Source organism: Mercenaria mercenaria, chromosome 5 (assembly GCF_021730395.1).
Source record: "Mercenaria mercenaria strain notata chromosome 5, MADL_Memer_1, whole genome shotgun sequence".
In the NCBI taxonomy this organism is placed as follows: domain Eukaryota; kingdom Metazoa; phylum Mollusca; class Bivalvia; order Venerida; family Veneridae; genus Mercenaria; species Mercenaria mercenaria.
In genome coordinates this window covers 70,394,865-70,411,632 of record NC_069365.1, presented here as the reverse complement: position 1 = coordinate 70,411,632, position 16,768 = coordinate 70,394,865, and the positions used below count along the sequence as shown (strand labels likewise).

Below are 16,768 nucleotides of genomic sequence, written 5' to 3'. Positions count from 1 at the left end.
CATATTATATGATACTGGTTTACTTGTCTGTATCCAGACCCTATGTTTTGTTCATAGGAGAAAACTCCAGAGGCTGTCACGGTCAAATTATGTATAATTATGCCCCATTTCTTCTCAAAACATAGGACAGAGCTTAGCGTATGAAAGGGGAATTCTGCTGATATTATAGTAGAAGCGAGACGGTAGAAACTTAAAAAAATATTGTTTTTAAAAACTAAAAGTCAGAAACCTAATGTTGAAATTTCAGCAAGTACGTCAATGCCACAGTCCGTTTCCAGCGGAAGTAACAGGTTATCCTTGGACAAAACAGACAATGCGCCCTCTAGTAGTCGTCCGCATTCCTGGGAAACTGGTGATGCAGCACAACCCGGAGCTGGTGATACAGCGCAACCCGGAAAAGTGAGACAACCGTCACAGTCAAACCTCGAGGAAATCGACGGCAAGCTCAACCATTTAGCAAAGTACACGAAAATAACTTGCAGTTTTTCAATCTACGAGTCCCCTTTCCCTTCATGTTGTTATAGAGATTCATGTAACTTGTTGCTATTGTCCAACTCTTTAATATATAATCTGTTAAGTTGATGTTTACAGATAAAATGTGCTTTCTCATTTTTAGCATTTATTTCTCAAATACATCTTACAAATGCATGTATATTTCATTTACTAGTGTCATTTCTATGAACAGTATGTCAGCGGATTTAACTTTCAACTGAGCGTGATTTCCTTTTTTTTTCAGGCGAATGCAGAATTTCGAAAACCAGCTCTGTGATACTGTAGACAAGATACTGCTGTTGCTTGGGCAGAAACCAACCATGCCTAGAGAGAAAGTGCCGGAACTGGTTCGCCCTCCCACAACGCATTCCATAAGGCGAGGTCCTCGACTTGTCAAATCTCCTAATGATCTCGCGAGACTTCTCGATAAAATGTGACTCCACATACAAATGTGCATGTTTTTTCATTGACCGCTGAAAACGTTGTTTTAGAAATGTGCAGCGTGCAAGTGTTCATCTCCATCATAAATGATCTATAGTCAAATCTCCAAATCATCTCGCAATACTTCTAAAGAAATTGTAACGCTTTGAATGTCCAGCATTAGCTTATATAGACAGTCAAAACGTATTGCCCATCTGTCTTTATTGCTTCATTGCTCTAAACTAAAATAGAAAATGTTCACCGGTGTGTGTTCCATGATGATGAACAGGCATTTCCGTTCAGTTAAGGTGTCTGAAAATAAATGAGAACTTGAAATTAAATGACAGTTTCTAAATCTCATTAGTTATGAATGAATTTACATTACATTTCTGGCATATTTGTGTTGCCGCCTAGTTAAAGTTGTATTATATATATGTATTACATGTCATAAAATAGATATAAAATGTTTTGTCGACTTTTTTTCTGTACAAACATCAAAACAGATCAATCATTACTGTTGTCTCCTTTTTGGACAAATCATAGTTTGAGGTAATAACTTGTGGCAAATACATGTATCCCAATCATACAGACAGCTGGATAACATTGCTATACAGTGGCGTTAAAGTTCAATCAACATACTTATTTTAATTTAGTTGCCAGTAGTAACCAATACGGTTCAACAGTTTACATAAAATACTTGGATTCTTTAAGTGAGTCTGTTTCCAGTCGTTATATAAAAAGAACTTTGCTGTAGTGTGTAAAATACGTAGAAATGCTAGCTGCTGCGATTTTTTTCACAGAACAAATAAAATTTAAAGTAAAAGAAATTAAGCCGTATTTCTAATCATATGATGAAGTATTAACTTAATTATTTCCAAGATTTCGAAGTTTATACAACAAATTCTGTTATGCATACATAAAAAAGGAGACAAATACAAGATTTAAAAAAAAATATTACACACTATAAATCACATAACACCGAAGCTATTAGAGATTTTCAGCTTACGTCGACGCGTACTGCGGACTAAGGACTGTGGACGTACTGTAGGGGTGAGGGAACGCTTAATCATACACAACTTCGCTAAATGACTGACGATACAGCCAACGCTAAATGATACAAAATCGAGGCTCGCTAAAAGATACGAAACTAACGCTAAATGATACATCAATTTAAGCTCGCTAAAAATCCAACTCGTTGAATCTAAAAGATACAAATTTAGGGGTATATGTAGAATTTCTACATTTGTTGACGATTTCATGAAATTATTATCTCATTTTATGCACGACTTTTATTTACGAAAATTTAAATATAGTTTTGCATGATTCCCGTTAAATAAACATATACATAATCCAAATTGTATTTTTCTAGAGTGCTCGCCAGTAACATCCGTGCACTCATTGTATTCATAAAACTAGCCACATAAACTAGTGAAAATTGAAAGAAAGTTGATGACATAGGCATATATGCCAGCAATACAGGTCATATATATAATATATATAATAGAAAATATTAAAAGTTACTCCTGGACAAGTATATGATAAATAAAAAAGAAAAACATCCAATGGGTTTCCTCTATCTGTATTTCTGTCTACCTACCGGTTTCATATCAAAATCATCAGGGCAGACATATAAAAAAGATTATATGTCTGCCCTGATGATTATGATATGGAACCGGTAGGTAGACAGAATTTTTTTTTATATGTCTGCCCTGATGATTATGATATGAAACCGGTAGGTAGACAGAAATACAGATAGAGGAAACCCATTGGATGTTTTTTTTTTCCATTTATATATATATATATATATATAATATTTCGTCATTTGCCTTTTATCTGTCCGTCTTGCAACAAGACGGGATAGCTGGGTTAACAGACTGCCCGTACATTAAGGTGTACCATTTGGGTCGAAATCTGCTTTGCTTGCGCGCACATTTCAAAATACACATGTACTTATATAAAGGATGTTACACGAGTGTCTTGTCATATTGGATTTATTACACGGGTTGAATACTTTTTGTTACCTTTTGTTGACAGGGGAATTTTCGACGCCCTGGTATGGCGTATATTCCCCATTCGATTTCTGTGTTTTCTCGTGTCGACGGTTCCGGTCTGTGTCAATTATCTTTTTATATAATTGATGACTTGAGTGCTGAACTTTTCCTTAGTATATATATGCTTCTTATATTTATTAGGTATTTTTGCACCTGAATAAAATAATAAAATGTGAGGCTTTGAACGCCCGAACAAGTATTTTATGAAAATCAGAGTTTGTGGCTGTGGCTTCATATTTTTACTGAAAATATGACCCACTGCATCGGATCTGACCAAGTCTAAATTTGGTCTCTAAGTTTTATAACCGTTAACTTCACCCTCAGTTTTATAGTCTCAGACTGGTCTTTTAGTTTTATTACCTCGGACTGGTCTTTTAGATTTGTAACTTCAGACTGGTTTCTCAGTTTTACAGTCTCGGAGTGGCCTTTCAGTTTTATAATCTCGGACCAGTCTCTCAGTTTAATTATCTCGAACTGGTCTTTAAGTTTTATAACTCTAGAATGGTCTCTGTTTTATGATCTCGGACTTGTGTCTAGATTTCATCACCTCAAACTGGTCTTTCAATCTTATATTCTCGGAGTAGTCTTCTAATTCTATAACCTCGGACTGGTCGCTCAGTTTTACAATCGCGGTCTAGTGTTTAGATTTTATAACACCAAACTGGTCTTTTAGTTTTATTGTCTCAAACTAGTCTTCCAGATTTATGACCTCCGACTGGTCTAACAGTTTTACAGTCTCTGTCTGGTCTAAGGCTTTCAGTTTTATAAACTCAGACTGGATTTTCAGTTTTATATCAGATTCTTCAGACTGGTCTCTCAGTTTAATAACGTCGGTGATTTATTCAGTTTCTACATGGACGGCTTCTAGAATAGACATCATATATTTTGCCCGCTAATAGGATACCGATTGAACGCATATATCAGATGCCCACTATCGGGCATCTAAATATAGGCGAGATAGGGATCAGCTATTCAAAGCCCTTTTTAAACGAAATAAAAACGAACACAATGATCGACGAGTTAAAAATAAGTGATTATTTAATATGCAGATTTTGAAGTCTAGTCAATAAATGGCAACGTAAAATTGTTTTGCAAGAAAACACGTTTATAACCGCCAAATCAGTTAGACGTGAGGGTACAACGCATCTAGATATAATATGTGAATTAGCATACTGCCTGTGGCGTTTGACACTTTAGAAAAGAGTATGAGCATCTTGTAGCTGCAACAGACGTCTTCCAAGACCAAACATATTACAAAGAAAAACTTTAGTTCTGCCGTATAAAAGACAAATATCAAGACAAAACACTTACCATTCTATAAATAAATTATTCTTGATATTACATTGTAAAAGCTAATTTAAATCACTACAAGATCAAAATATACTAGTATTTCACATGACGACCAGCGTGCAAATGATTTTAAAAACATATAATGTAAATCTCACATGAGCAACCAGTGTAAAATAATCAGTTGGGTTAGACAGTACACCAGCTACACACCTGTCAAGTTGATATATTGTTGATGCATTTATGTAGTTGTTTATTATATCAAATCCACACGTTTTATACGTCAAGTTGTCAGACTGATGTTAGAGAACTGCTTATATATTGATGGTTAGATATTTCGGTTGGGAAGAAGGGTCTAGAGAGACCAGGCGAGACCTAGTAATGGGTCTCGCGGATATTAAGTTAGGCTTTAGATAAGACATTTGTTAAGGCTTAAGAAGTTACGAAATAAATTATGAAAGTATGTACGAAATATTCCATTGTGCAAATAAACATCAAAAACGTTCAGACTCGTTTCGTGTTGTATCGTGTTGTGTTACGCTACACCACTTCACAATAAAACAATAAATAACTTGTAACAAATGAATATTAGAATACAAGACAGGCGAGCACTTCTATTATTCAATCAAAGCTACTATCCGACCAGGGAAACCTGACAGTGACGTCATATTATGTTTACTTTCCAATGTTTACCTTATATTGTACTGGATTATCATAATGTTTCTTTACCTATAACTTGCATAGATACGTAGCCCAGAGGATAACGGCGCTGTAGTAGTAACCGAAAAATACCAAGTTCGAATCCGGTCGGTGGAACTTTTTTCCAGCACGATATTTTCTTATTCAACTATATAATTATCTTGATTTTCTAGTGCTTCACGAACTATGCGTACAGAACAAATTGTGAAGAAAACGTCCGTAATTTCACTCCACGTAAAATGGCTTAAATGGCAATGAACACGTTTTTAACTGTAATTAACGAGCCTTTGGAGAATAGCGAGGAAGCAATATCTATTCTAAAGCACAATGGACTGACGGTGAGACAGGCCTATCTTGCATTAACATTTGGCATAATAAAATAAATGATTGATAATTAAAAAAAAACTAACAAGAAAAAAATGTAAAAACAACATTTTCCAAATCAAACTGGTCTTTCAAACAATATATATTTTTGCTACAAGAAATACATAAAATATACCTCGCCTATCATGGTTTCGAACTTACATCGCCTGCGAGACAAGTAGCCATCACATCCACTGGGCCATACCTTACTTAGAGTTTCTCATACGATAAGAACATATTTCTATCTATTATTATTCAACTTTACAATATTACACACTGTATTAGATCAATTGCAAACATCATATGAAACAGACAGAGCTAATACAAAACATAACTGAGCCAATATGAGAAAAACAGGGCCAATACGAGAAAAACAGGGCCAATACGGAATTCAAGCATTTTGATTGGTTCAAAAAAGAGGGCCAATACGGAGAAGCCACTTCCGTTAGATTTTCAAATTACGCCATTTTGTTTTACATCAGAGTTATAGATTACATTTTTTTCACATTTTGACAAAAAAAAAACAACATCCAACATGTTCATTTAATAACCAAGTATGACTGAGCGGGGTGTACGTCTTCAGAGATTACAACGGTACTTTCGCTTATTCGGTATTGTGTAAAATGCAAGTGTTTCCTGTCAGAAATTCTGGCAGTTGTCAAGGAAAATAATAAGAAACTATGGAAACTCAGATTTATTAAAAGGATGAGACTTATTTTTAACAGACATTTTGATAGTGTGGACTATTTGTGCATTGATAAATAGCGATTCAAGTGCTGGAAAGTGGATAAATAAATTGGCGAACAAGAGTGTCAGTTGTGAACTGCAGACAATTTCGGATAAGAATTAAACGAGGCATGGGACTATATAATATGTGCTTGGTTGGTTGTATTATCTTGATCAACACATATGTGTATAATTTTGTGTCTCGTTGCTTGCAGCCTAAAAGGAAACAACTTGTCAAGATTTTTCACCTGAGTGTGCATAGCTGTCATAAGGTAACTCACAGAGTTCTTATGCTGTTACTGCCAACAGTTGAAAGTTTAATAATAATATTATCATTAATCAAGCGATTTCATATTGGCCTAGTTATTTGTCCTCGGGCAGTCGTATTGGCCCTCGGCCTACGGCCTCGGGCCAATACGACAACCTTTGGACAAATAACAAGGCCAATATGAAATTGCTTGATTAATAACATTATATTATAAGTATACATCCGTTTGGGGATATACCGTGGTTATTTATAGTTCGTTGACAAAATTACGTCACTGTCAAAAATTGTCGGTGGATTTGTATTTATCTTTTAAAAAGTTTGAGTTTAGTTATTTTGAAATGAGTTTAAATTAGGAATTACAATCTATACAGAAAAAATTGTTTATTAATGCATTACCCTTAATATCAATATGGCCGTTTTCTGGTATGGAATTTGTACATTTTGATATCCTAATAATACTTATTTTAGGAATATGTAATTCAATCTATACACATTTCTCAAAAAGTTTATTTTGTTGATATGTGCATTAGAATATGTTATGCACATAGTTTGAAATATTTTGGCATCATTGTCGGGACTTTGATGATTATATATTCACATGAGCGTATCTGGTACATACATACATCTCGTATTTTAAAAAGAGCACCACTTTGATGTTTACATTATCACATTTTATAAAATAAAAGAGAACCATTGTCGGGACTTTATGTCAATGATTACATATGAACATTTAAGGCACATTTTGTAAACAAATTGAGAACCATTGTCAGCACTTTATGTCAATGATTACATATGAACATTTAAGGCACATATGGTAAACAAATTGAGAACCATTGTCGGGACTTTATGTCAATGATTATATATGAACATTTAAGGCACATATTGTAAACAAATTGAGAACCATTGTCGGAACTTTATGTCAATGATTACATATGAACATTTAAGGCACATATTATAAACAAATTGAGAACCATTGTCGGGACTTTACATGTATGTCAATGATTACATATGAATATTTAAGGCACATATTGTAAACAAATTGAGAACCATTGTCGGGACTTTATGTCAATGATTACATATGACTATTTAAGGCACATATTGTAAACAAATTGAGCACCATTGTAGGCCTTTATGTCAATGATTACATATGAATATTTACGGCACATATTGTAAACAAACTGAGCACAATTGTAGGACTTTATGTCAATGATTACATATGAATATTTAAGGCACATATTGTAAACAAACTGAGCACCATTGTAGGACTTTATGTCAATGATTACATATGAATATTTAAGGCACATATTGTAAACAAATTGAGAACCATTGTCAGGACTTGATGTCAATGATTACATATGAACATTTAAGGCACATATTGTAAACAAATTGAGCACCATTGTCGGGACTTTATGTCAATGATTACATATGAATATTTAAGGCACATATTGCAAACAAATTGAGCACCATTTTCGGGACTTTGTGTTGTTGAACATAACCTATAACAATTTCATGCATATATAAAAATATTTGAGCATTATTGTGACTTGGTTTGATTTAGCTTATTTTGATTATCCATCTGCAGGGCTGTCAGTTCTTCTTGTATGTTGTAGTCAAAAGTTGCCTTGGCTATCACAATTTTTGTGGTGAGTTCCTTTTTTTTGTGAACAGCATTTACTATCTCTTGAACAAAAATGTAAAATCTTGAAATGTTGGCACCTTTTGTGCAATGGGCTTTATCTTTGTTCAAAACTCTGAAATCAAAATAAGTAAGAATAATGCATTTAAATGCCAACTTATCTTTTTCTTTTAAGTTATTTGACATATTATCAATATGTGGTCAGAAGTATTGTATTTTTGCAAACTTTACTGCAAATAATGGTGAAAGTTTTAAACATGTCGTCTTTTTTAGATTTTGTTGGGTTCAGAGTCACATATTGACACATTTAAGGTCATATGGCGACATTTCCGCCTTTTGATCGAGGAAGATCCGAGTTGCTCCTCCACATGGTTGGGTACCTGAACAAAACCAGCGACCTTCTGCAGTTAAGCTGGTTGACTTCCTCACATGAGGAATTCTACATCCCAAGTGCGGTTCGAACACATAGTGGCTACCAGCAACTTAGCAAGTGATCTGAAAGCAAGCGACTTTAACCACTCGATCATGCAGATCCTTGAAAAATAGTTTTCAGCAAAATTAAGACAATTATTCATTCAGAAGCTTGTACAGTAACTTTATTACAAACTGTAAAACTAGAATCTACATCTATATGGTTACATTCAAAGAATAATATGCTAAAATGATTTTTTAAAACACGAAAGAAGATTTGTACGAAAATATTTTACAAAAAATGGCAAATTGTTTGCACTTATACGTCTGTCAAAGTTAATAGATACTTTGACAAAATACATTACAAATTTCTAGATACAAATAGGAAACGGCAAAGGCAAAAAAAAAATGAAGATTACCATTTTGGAGATGTAGCTTGCTTATAAAATTTGATCATACGACACGATTATCATAACCTGAAAATATATAGATATGTTTATAAATATAAAAGATTATAAAGCTAGATCTATATGACCTACAACTAAGAAATATAAGGCATACACACACAAAAAAAAACTGGACGTCATGTTGTAATATGGCGTGAAAAATAGCTACATCAGTGGTACGCGCATCAACCTTTGTTTATGTAATAGAAAGAGTAGTGGTCAACGAAAATACCCTCATTATCCGAGTGGCCCCTACGCTGTCTGTGTTGTATCATGGTCCGCCAATATGAACAACCCTTTCGGATACTAATTTTGATTGACAAGTTAACATTCCATTTTAAGCGTTGGTACTATCACGTGACAAGCGTACTCTAACTGAAACAGAGAACGGTTTCAGAAAGTTCAACATTTCCCTACAAAATTCTATATGTAGGCGGGACCTAAAACATGTTCTCTAACCTGTTCTCTAGTTAGAGAACGGCTTATAGCCACGCCTCTACCTCAGTCGAATAATATTAGAGATAGAAGTTAACAGTTATAATGATACTGCAGGTAAATCATGATACAAAGCAGACTATACACCCTTTGTTTAACTGATAGACAAATCAAACCATGTTAGAATCAGGCCAAAAGTTCAGCGAGTAATAATGATACCTACCATAGTTATGCAATTGTTTTCTGTTGTTCTTTTCATCATGATTGTAGTTTCTGTCTCGATCACTTCTGTAGTTAGTTCTATGCCCTTGGCTGTCTGAGTGATATTTGCCATGCCCAATTATTTCCCATGAATAAGGAAGATAACCTACTGGCATGTCTTGCCACCCACCGATTGAACCGTATGGGACTATATTGCGTTTGTATGGCCAATTTTGTTCGTAAATACTGATTAAAAAACAGAAAATATATGTGATAATGATAAAAAACATACTAAAACTAAATTTAAAACTACCAAAAATACGCTCTCGAAAGCTATCTAAAAGTGACCTATATTGGTTAGTCTGATGTCTTATTTGTCACAATGAATATTAAATAATATATCTTTTCAGAAACTGTATTAAATAACAAATATATAATTTTAGCAATTTAGCTACAGATATTTGGATATTTACATGCAATAAGTGCACCATTATAAAGAATATCTTGAAGCACTACATTGTGAGCCAGATATCATCAATCTAGAAACCAAAAAAAGGAAGGCTTTAGGTGATACGTTAAATGCTTTTAATAAAAACACTCACTAAGTAAAGTCCGTTGTCAAGGAATCTGGGCTATGTTTAAACTTCCGAAGCCTATATGCTCGGATAGACAAGCATAAGAGTATTGAAATGAAGACGAGGAATACAAACACTGAGACAGTGACTGCAATCAACACGGATATTCCAACTGAAATATAAATTTTAAAAGGTGATTTTTTTCCTATTTCGACGTTTCCTATATTAATTATAATAATGTGAGAATGATTAAGCGCGAATATGCTATTATGATGTGATTGTTAAAAATAGTCCTGTATGTCGTAAAAGTCTTATTTATTGCAGATATCCTCCACACCATTCAGTTCCAGTTTCACATTTAGGGAAAGTTTAGCATCGCGAAAATATATGATTTAGCAGTATAGTCGGAAATGTTACGATTAATAATTTCTATTAATACCAACGTCAGTAAATGAAATGTTCATTTGCGTATGTTTCGTGTGATCCATATCATTAAGACAATAGGAATCTTACAACAAGGTGGAAATTTTATATTCTATATTGATATATACATAATAAAATAGTGAAAATACTTACAATGACTTTCCTCTGGTCTGAAATAGCAGAAGAAATATAAGAACAATTATTAACATCGATTTATTTCTCATCAAAATTCATCCAAATGTGTTTTAACAAATAAAAGACACTAAAGGAATGAAAGTGTGCAGCTTGGCTGAACATAAGTAATATTTTTATCAATTATTGAAACTCCCCGTTTCTTTCCCATATATCTCAATGCTATTATTTGATTGATCAGTGGTCTACCAAATGGCACTCTTGATACAAGAGTACAAAATGGTTCGCTTAATAAGCTTAAAGATAATATCTTATTTCTTTTCTTTTGATTTCGAATTTTGATTGAAGAGTAGATCTATATACTCTCTAACAAGACTTCATCAGTAATCAACCAGTTGGCAAAATTACATACAGAATGCCGTATGTTTATAAGTTTATTTAAATAAATTTCATTTAGAAAAATCTAATATTAAATCTTTATGGTCAATTACTTTGTTCGTTTAATGTAGCCTTAAGCATTGTATTGACCTTCGGCTGATACGTCATGACATTTTGAAGTAAAAATAATATGACTTTGAACACTATTTATCAACCACTGCAATGTTAAAATGTTTACATTACTCGTCCCTGCACCAAAGTATCATAAATAACCCAATACACAAGTTTACCATGTTTCAGCAAATAATAGACTGAAGTCGTAAAAAGTTGGACTTTTGTGTTTTTTCGTTGTTCTCTTTGTTTATTCATTCTTGTTTTATCTTTTGTAACATTTCGCTATAAACACAAAAATAGTAACAAAAATTATCTAGCTCATAATGAACACGATGTTAATAGGCTAAAAGATCATCCATTCAAAAGGGAGAAACAAATGGCATGCAGGAAACACATTATCAGGACTAAAACGTCTGTCCCAATTTCACTTAAAAACTTAAGTAATTACTTAGCTAAGTCTGTTATTTCAAATGCCTTTATTAGCTCTTTATGTGTCTTTAATGTTGACCTTTTCATCTATAACAGAACTATTTCATAAATTAAAACACAACAATTCTGAATGTTAAAGAAAACGAAGACTTTAGTATAAAAATAAGAAATATAGTTAAGAAAATACTTAAGTTCGTTATATCGTGCTTAAGTAGAAATATGATATTTGCTTGACTGAACTAGCATAATTTTGAAATAACAGACTTAACTAATTAATTACTTAAGTTTTTTCGTGAAATCGGGGCTGGTCTGAAAAGGCTCACATTTAACTCTTACCCTGCTAAGTTTCTATAATGAACTTGTCCATCTTTCAATTTTGACAGTACCATTAACTGTAAAAAGGGGTGCTTATCATAAAGATACTGACTGAATGGCGAACAGTGCAGATCGTGATCAGACTGCCCGGATGTGCAGGCTGATCATGATCTACACTGGTCGCAAAGGCAAAACGAATCGTGTCCAGCATCGTAAGGATTAAAGTGATATCGCAACAAACAGGTTACAGTCTTACTCTGGGCAAAAACCTATACTTACATACACGTAGGAGTTCCATCTTCAACAAAGCAGGAATAGTTTTCGTCACAAGGGCCATTACTCAAAACGAAAAGCTCACATACTGTCTCTGAACTCCCAACTGTTTCCATGGTTACTGAAATAGGATTAAATCATAATAATTCTGTATAATAAATTAAAACTACTTACTACCTTTAAGAATGAAGTATGTGAAAATAATAAACTTATAAAGTTTGTATGTTCCAGGTACATACCGTACTTACGGCATCATACTTCTAGAATTTGTATTTTTCATTACAAAATTCACATATATTGTTATATAACTGTGCAGTTGTGTATAATTTACCAAAAAAAAGAGGTCAGTGTAATGTAACTGCACAAATAATGTCGACGATTTACTAGAAGTTTTACATTAATTATATAACTGTACTGTGTTTAATTTACTTATGTACCTACTGTACTGTTTTGTAACTATACTCACTTGTGTATGACATACATAAAAAAGGTTTCCTAGAAGATCATCCACATTTTATGTGCTCATGTTGTGTTGGATGTACTATGCACCTACCTATTGTGTCATTAACCTGAACTGATGTGGCAGAAACCGTCTCATTCAGTAGCGTTATATTCTCTTTTCCTCCCACTATGTCTATGTTTGCCTTTGTAACTTCAGCAGCGGCGTCCTCAGTGTCCTCATATTCAACTTCGTAATCTACAATCAGACTTCCACGCCTGCCAGAAAATACAACCATACAACATATTTATGTAGAGCTGTAGAATATTTGCATTATTGTTTGTAAAGTTAAAGAAGAAATAAGGGAAGTTTTTTGTGTGCGCTTTTTATAGAACTGTGTAAGTGCATGCATACTAAATGAAAGTAGTCCGGCAACATACAATACAAAAGGTACAATACTGAATTTTGTTCTACATGCTCATATTTACTTGTGAAATACAAGCTGTATTTTTGACAGAGTTCATATAGGAATATAATAGTATACCTAAACAAAGGCGAAGTGTTTAAAAATCTGTTGTTGTTTTTTTCATAAAGAATGTTGATGTATACGTGTCTTTAAAAAAAAAGAATACACGCATAAATCTACCTAGTTCTGCCTTGGCAAAAACAACTTACCGTAAATTTCTGATCTTTACACCCCTGCATCTACTTCCAAGGAAGCGTCGATAGTATATGAATATCTGAAAATACACGTGGAAAAAACACACGAATCAGCTTAACTGTAATCGTTTGATATATTTTATTACCGGTTGTTCAGACTCTAAGTATTTTATTAAAGATCATTTAAGTTAATTTTCGGGCGTTTTATTCGTAGCCTAAGGTGTAAAAATGCTTTGCCTACCATTTCTACAGTACGAAAAAAAAAAATCATTTTACTCTGCAATGGAAGGGTACGAGAGGCAACATTTCTTGAACGAACAGACACGTGACCGTTTCTCCGGTCTTTTTATAGAAAGTAAAGTATGCCTTTTTATTTTGCTAGTTTAGATGATTGGATGATGAAGACTCACCACAATTGCTATATTCTGTTGAACATCTGGGTCACTGAGGTCGGTGTTACCCGTACTGATTGGAAATATCCATATCACAATTAAAATTCTGAGTGTAATGGAAGAACGTCTAGTTGTTGTTGTAGGAGTTGTAGTTGTTGTTGTAGGACTTGTAGTGGTAGTTGTTGTTGTAGGAGTGGTAGTTGTTGTAGGAGTGCTAGATGATGTTGTAAGAGGTGGGGTAGTTGTTGTTGTAGGACTTGTAATGGTGGTTGTCGTTGTAGGAGTTGTAGTTGTTGTTGTAGGAGTGACAGTTGTTGTTGTAGGAGTGGAAGTTGTTGTTGTAGGACTTATAGTGATTGTTGAAGGAGTTGTGGTGGTAGTTGTCGTTGTAGAAGTTGTAGTGGTAGATGTTGGTGTAGGAGTTGTAGTTGTTGTTGTAGGAGTGACAGTTGTTGTTGTAGGAGTGGAAGTTGTTGTTGTAGGACTTATAGTGATTGTTGAAGGAGTTGTGGTGGTAGTTGTCGTTGTAGAAGTTGTAGTGGTAGATGTTGGTGTAGGAGTTGTAGTTTTTGTTGTAGGAGTTGTGGTTGTTGTTGTAGGAGTGGCAGTTGCTACTTTAGGAGTGACAGTTTTTGTTGTAGGAGTGGAGGTTGTTGTTGTAGGACTTGTAGTGGTTATTGAAGGAGTTGTGGTGGTGGTTGTCGTTGTAGAAGATGTAATGGTAGATTTTGGTGAAGGAGCTGTAGTTGTTGTTGTAGGCGATGTGGTTGTTGTTGTAGGAGTGGCAGTTGTTGAAGGAGTTGTTGTGGTTGTTGTCGAAGGAGTTGTCGTTGTTGTTGTTGTCGGAGTGGTAGTTGTTGTTGTCGAAGGAGGTGTGATTGTTGATGTAGGAGTGGTAGTTGATGTTGTTGAAGGAGTTGTGGTTGTTGTTGTTGTAGAAGTGGTAGCTGTTGATGTAGGAGTTGTGATTGTGGTTGTAGGAGTGGTGGTTGTTGTCGAAGGAGTTGTGGTTGTGGTTGTAGGAGTGGTGGTTGTTGTCGAAGAAGTTGTGGTTGTGGTTGTAGGAGTTGTAGTTGTTGTTGTTGTTTCAGGAGTGGTGGTGGTTGTTGTTGTAGGAGTTCTGGTGGTGGTTGTAGGAGTGGAAGTAGTCCTTGTTGAACGAGTTGTGTTTCTTGTTGTTGGAGTGGTAGTTGTTGCTGATGAAGGAGTAGTGGTTGTTGCTCTAGTTGCTGAAGGAGTAATGATTGTTGTTGTAGGAATAGTAGTTGTTGCTGATGAAGGAGTAGTGGTTGTTGTTGTAGTTGCTGTTGGAGTTACAGTTGTTGTTGTAGGAGTTCTTGTTGTGGTTGTAGAGGTTGTGGTTGTTGTTGTAGGAGTTGTGGTGGTGGTTGTAGGAGTGGTAGTAGTTGTTGTCGTTGTAGGAGTTGTGGTTGTTGTTGAAGGCGTTGTGGTAGTGATTGTAGGAGTGGTAGTGGATGTAGAAGGAGTTGTGGTTGTTGTTTTAGGCGTTGTAGTTGTAGGAGTGGCAGTTGTTGGAGTTATTATTGTTGTTGTAGGTGTTGTGGTTGTGGTTGTAGGAGTTGTGGTTGTTGTTGAAGGCGTTGTAGTTGTGATTTTAGAAGTGGTAGTGGTTGTCGAAGGAGTTGTGGTTGTTGTTTTAGGCATTGTAGTTGTAGGAGTGGCAATTGTTGGAGTTATGGTTGTTGTTGAAGGTGTTGTGGTTGTGGTTGTAGAAGTTGTGGTTGTTGTTGAAGGCGTTGTAGTTGTTGTTGTAGCCTTTGTAGTTGTTGTTGTAGGCGTTGTAGGAGTGGTAGTTGTTGTTGTCGTTGTAGGAGTTATGGTTGTTGTTGTAGGTGTTGTAGTTGTGGTTGTAGAAGTTGTGGTTGTTGTTGAAGGCGTTGTAGTTGTGGTTGAGTGTTGAGCGGCAGTTGTTGGAGTTATGGTTGTGGTTGTAGGTGTTGTGGTTGTCGTTGTAGGAGTTGTGGTTGTTGTTGAAGGCGTTGTGTTAGTGATTGTAGGAGTGGTAGTTGTTGTCCAAGGAGTCGTGGTTGTTGTTTTAGGCGTTGTAGTTGTAGGAGTGGCAGTTGTTGGAGTTATGATTGTTGTTGTAGGTGTTGTGGTTGTGGTTGTAGGAGTTGTGGTTGTTGTTGAAGGCGTTGTAGTTGTGATTTTAGGAGTGGTAGAGGTTGTCGAAGGAGTTGTGGTTGTTGTTTTAGGCGTTCTAGTTGTAGGAGTGGCAATTGTTGGAGTTATGGTTGTTGTTGCAGGTTTTGTGGTTGTGGTTGTAGGAGTTGTGGTTGTTGTTGAAGGCGTTGTAGTTGTTGTTGTAGCCTTTGTAGTTGTTGTTGTAGGCGTTGCTGTTGTTGTAGGAGTTATGGTTGTTGTTGTAGGTGTTGTGGTTGTCGTTGTGGGGGTTGTGGTTGTTGTTGAAGGCGTTGTGTTAGTGATTGTAGGAGTGGTAGTGGTTGTCGAAGGAGTTGTGCTTGTTGTTTTAGGCGTTGTAGTTGTAGGAGTGGCAGTTGTTGGAGTTATGGTTGTTGTTGTAGGTGTTGTGGTTGTGGTTGTAGGAGTTGTGGTTGTGGTTTTAGGAGTGGTAGTTGTTGTCGAAGGAGTCGTGGTTGTTGTTTTAGGCGTTGTAGTTGTAGGAGTGGCAGTTGTTGGAGTTATGGTTGTTGTTGTAGGTGTTGTGGTTGTAGGAGTTGTGGTTGTTGTTGAAGGCGTTGTTGTTGTAGGAGTGGCAGTTGTTGGAGTTATGGTTGTTGTTGTAGGTGTTGTGGTTGTCGTTGTAGGAGTTGTGATTGTTGTTGAAGGCGTTGTGGTAGTGATTGTAGGAGTGGTAGTGGTTGTCGAAGGAGTTGTGGTTGTTGTTTTAGGCGTTGTGGTTGTGGTTGTAGGAGTTGTGGTTGTTGTCGAAGGCGTTGTAGTTGTGGCTGTAGGAGTGGTAGTTGTTGTTGTCGTTGTAGGAGTTGATGTTGTGGTTGTAGGAGTGGTAGTAGTTGTAGAAGTTGTGGTTGTTGTTGCTGGAGTGGTAGTTGTTGTTGTGGTTGTAGGAGTGGTAGTAGTTGTTGTCAATGTAGGAGTTGTAGTTGTGGTTGTAGGAATGGTAGTTGTTGTAGGAGTAGTGGTTGTTATTGTTGAAGTGGTAGTGTTGTTTATGGGAGTTGTGGCGTTGTTGGAGTGGTATGTTGTTTTGTAGGATGTGT

General features: G+C 35.4%; 2 protein-coding genes across 2 annotated transcripts in view; one reads left to right on the top strand and one right to left on the bottom strand.

Annotated features, from left to right (window-relative positions):
* Positions 1–250: 250 nt before the first annotated feature.
* Positions 251–1,046, top strand: LOC128557118 (uncharacterized). Its single transcript, XM_053543870.1, has 2 exons — positions 251–461; positions 737–1,046. Exons 1-2 carry the CDS (start codon positions 259–261, stop codon positions 927–929), a joined length of 396 nt encoding a protein of 131 aa, XP_053399845.1. The 5' UTR covers positions 251–258; the 3' UTR covers positions 930–1,046.
* Positions 1,047–8,885: 7,839 nt separating this feature from the next.
* Positions 8,886–16,768, bottom strand: part of LOC123557548 (mucin-22-like) — a 47,535-nt gene continuing 39,652 nt past the window's right edge. Inside the window, exons 21-29 of the mRNA XM_053543869.1 lie at positions 16,445–16,715; positions 13,584–15,559; positions 13,189–13,253; positions 12,628–12,791; positions 12,081–12,195; positions 10,587–10,603; positions 10,038–10,182; positions 9,458–9,681; positions 8,886–9,174 (exon numbers count right to left, since the gene is read on the bottom strand). Of these exons, the coding sequence (XP_053399844.1) occupies positions 9,137–9,174; positions 9,458–9,681; positions 10,038–10,182; positions 10,587–10,603; positions 12,081–12,195; positions 12,628–12,791; positions 13,189–13,253; positions 13,584–15,559; positions 16,445–16,715 (3,015 nt within the window). The 3' untranslated portion in view covers positions 8,886–9,136. The remainder of the gene's footprint in view (positions 9,175–9,457; positions 9,682–10,037; positions 10,183–10,586; positions 10,604–12,080; positions 12,196–12,627; positions 12,792–13,188; positions 13,254–13,583; positions 15,560–16,444; positions 16,716–16,768) is intronic.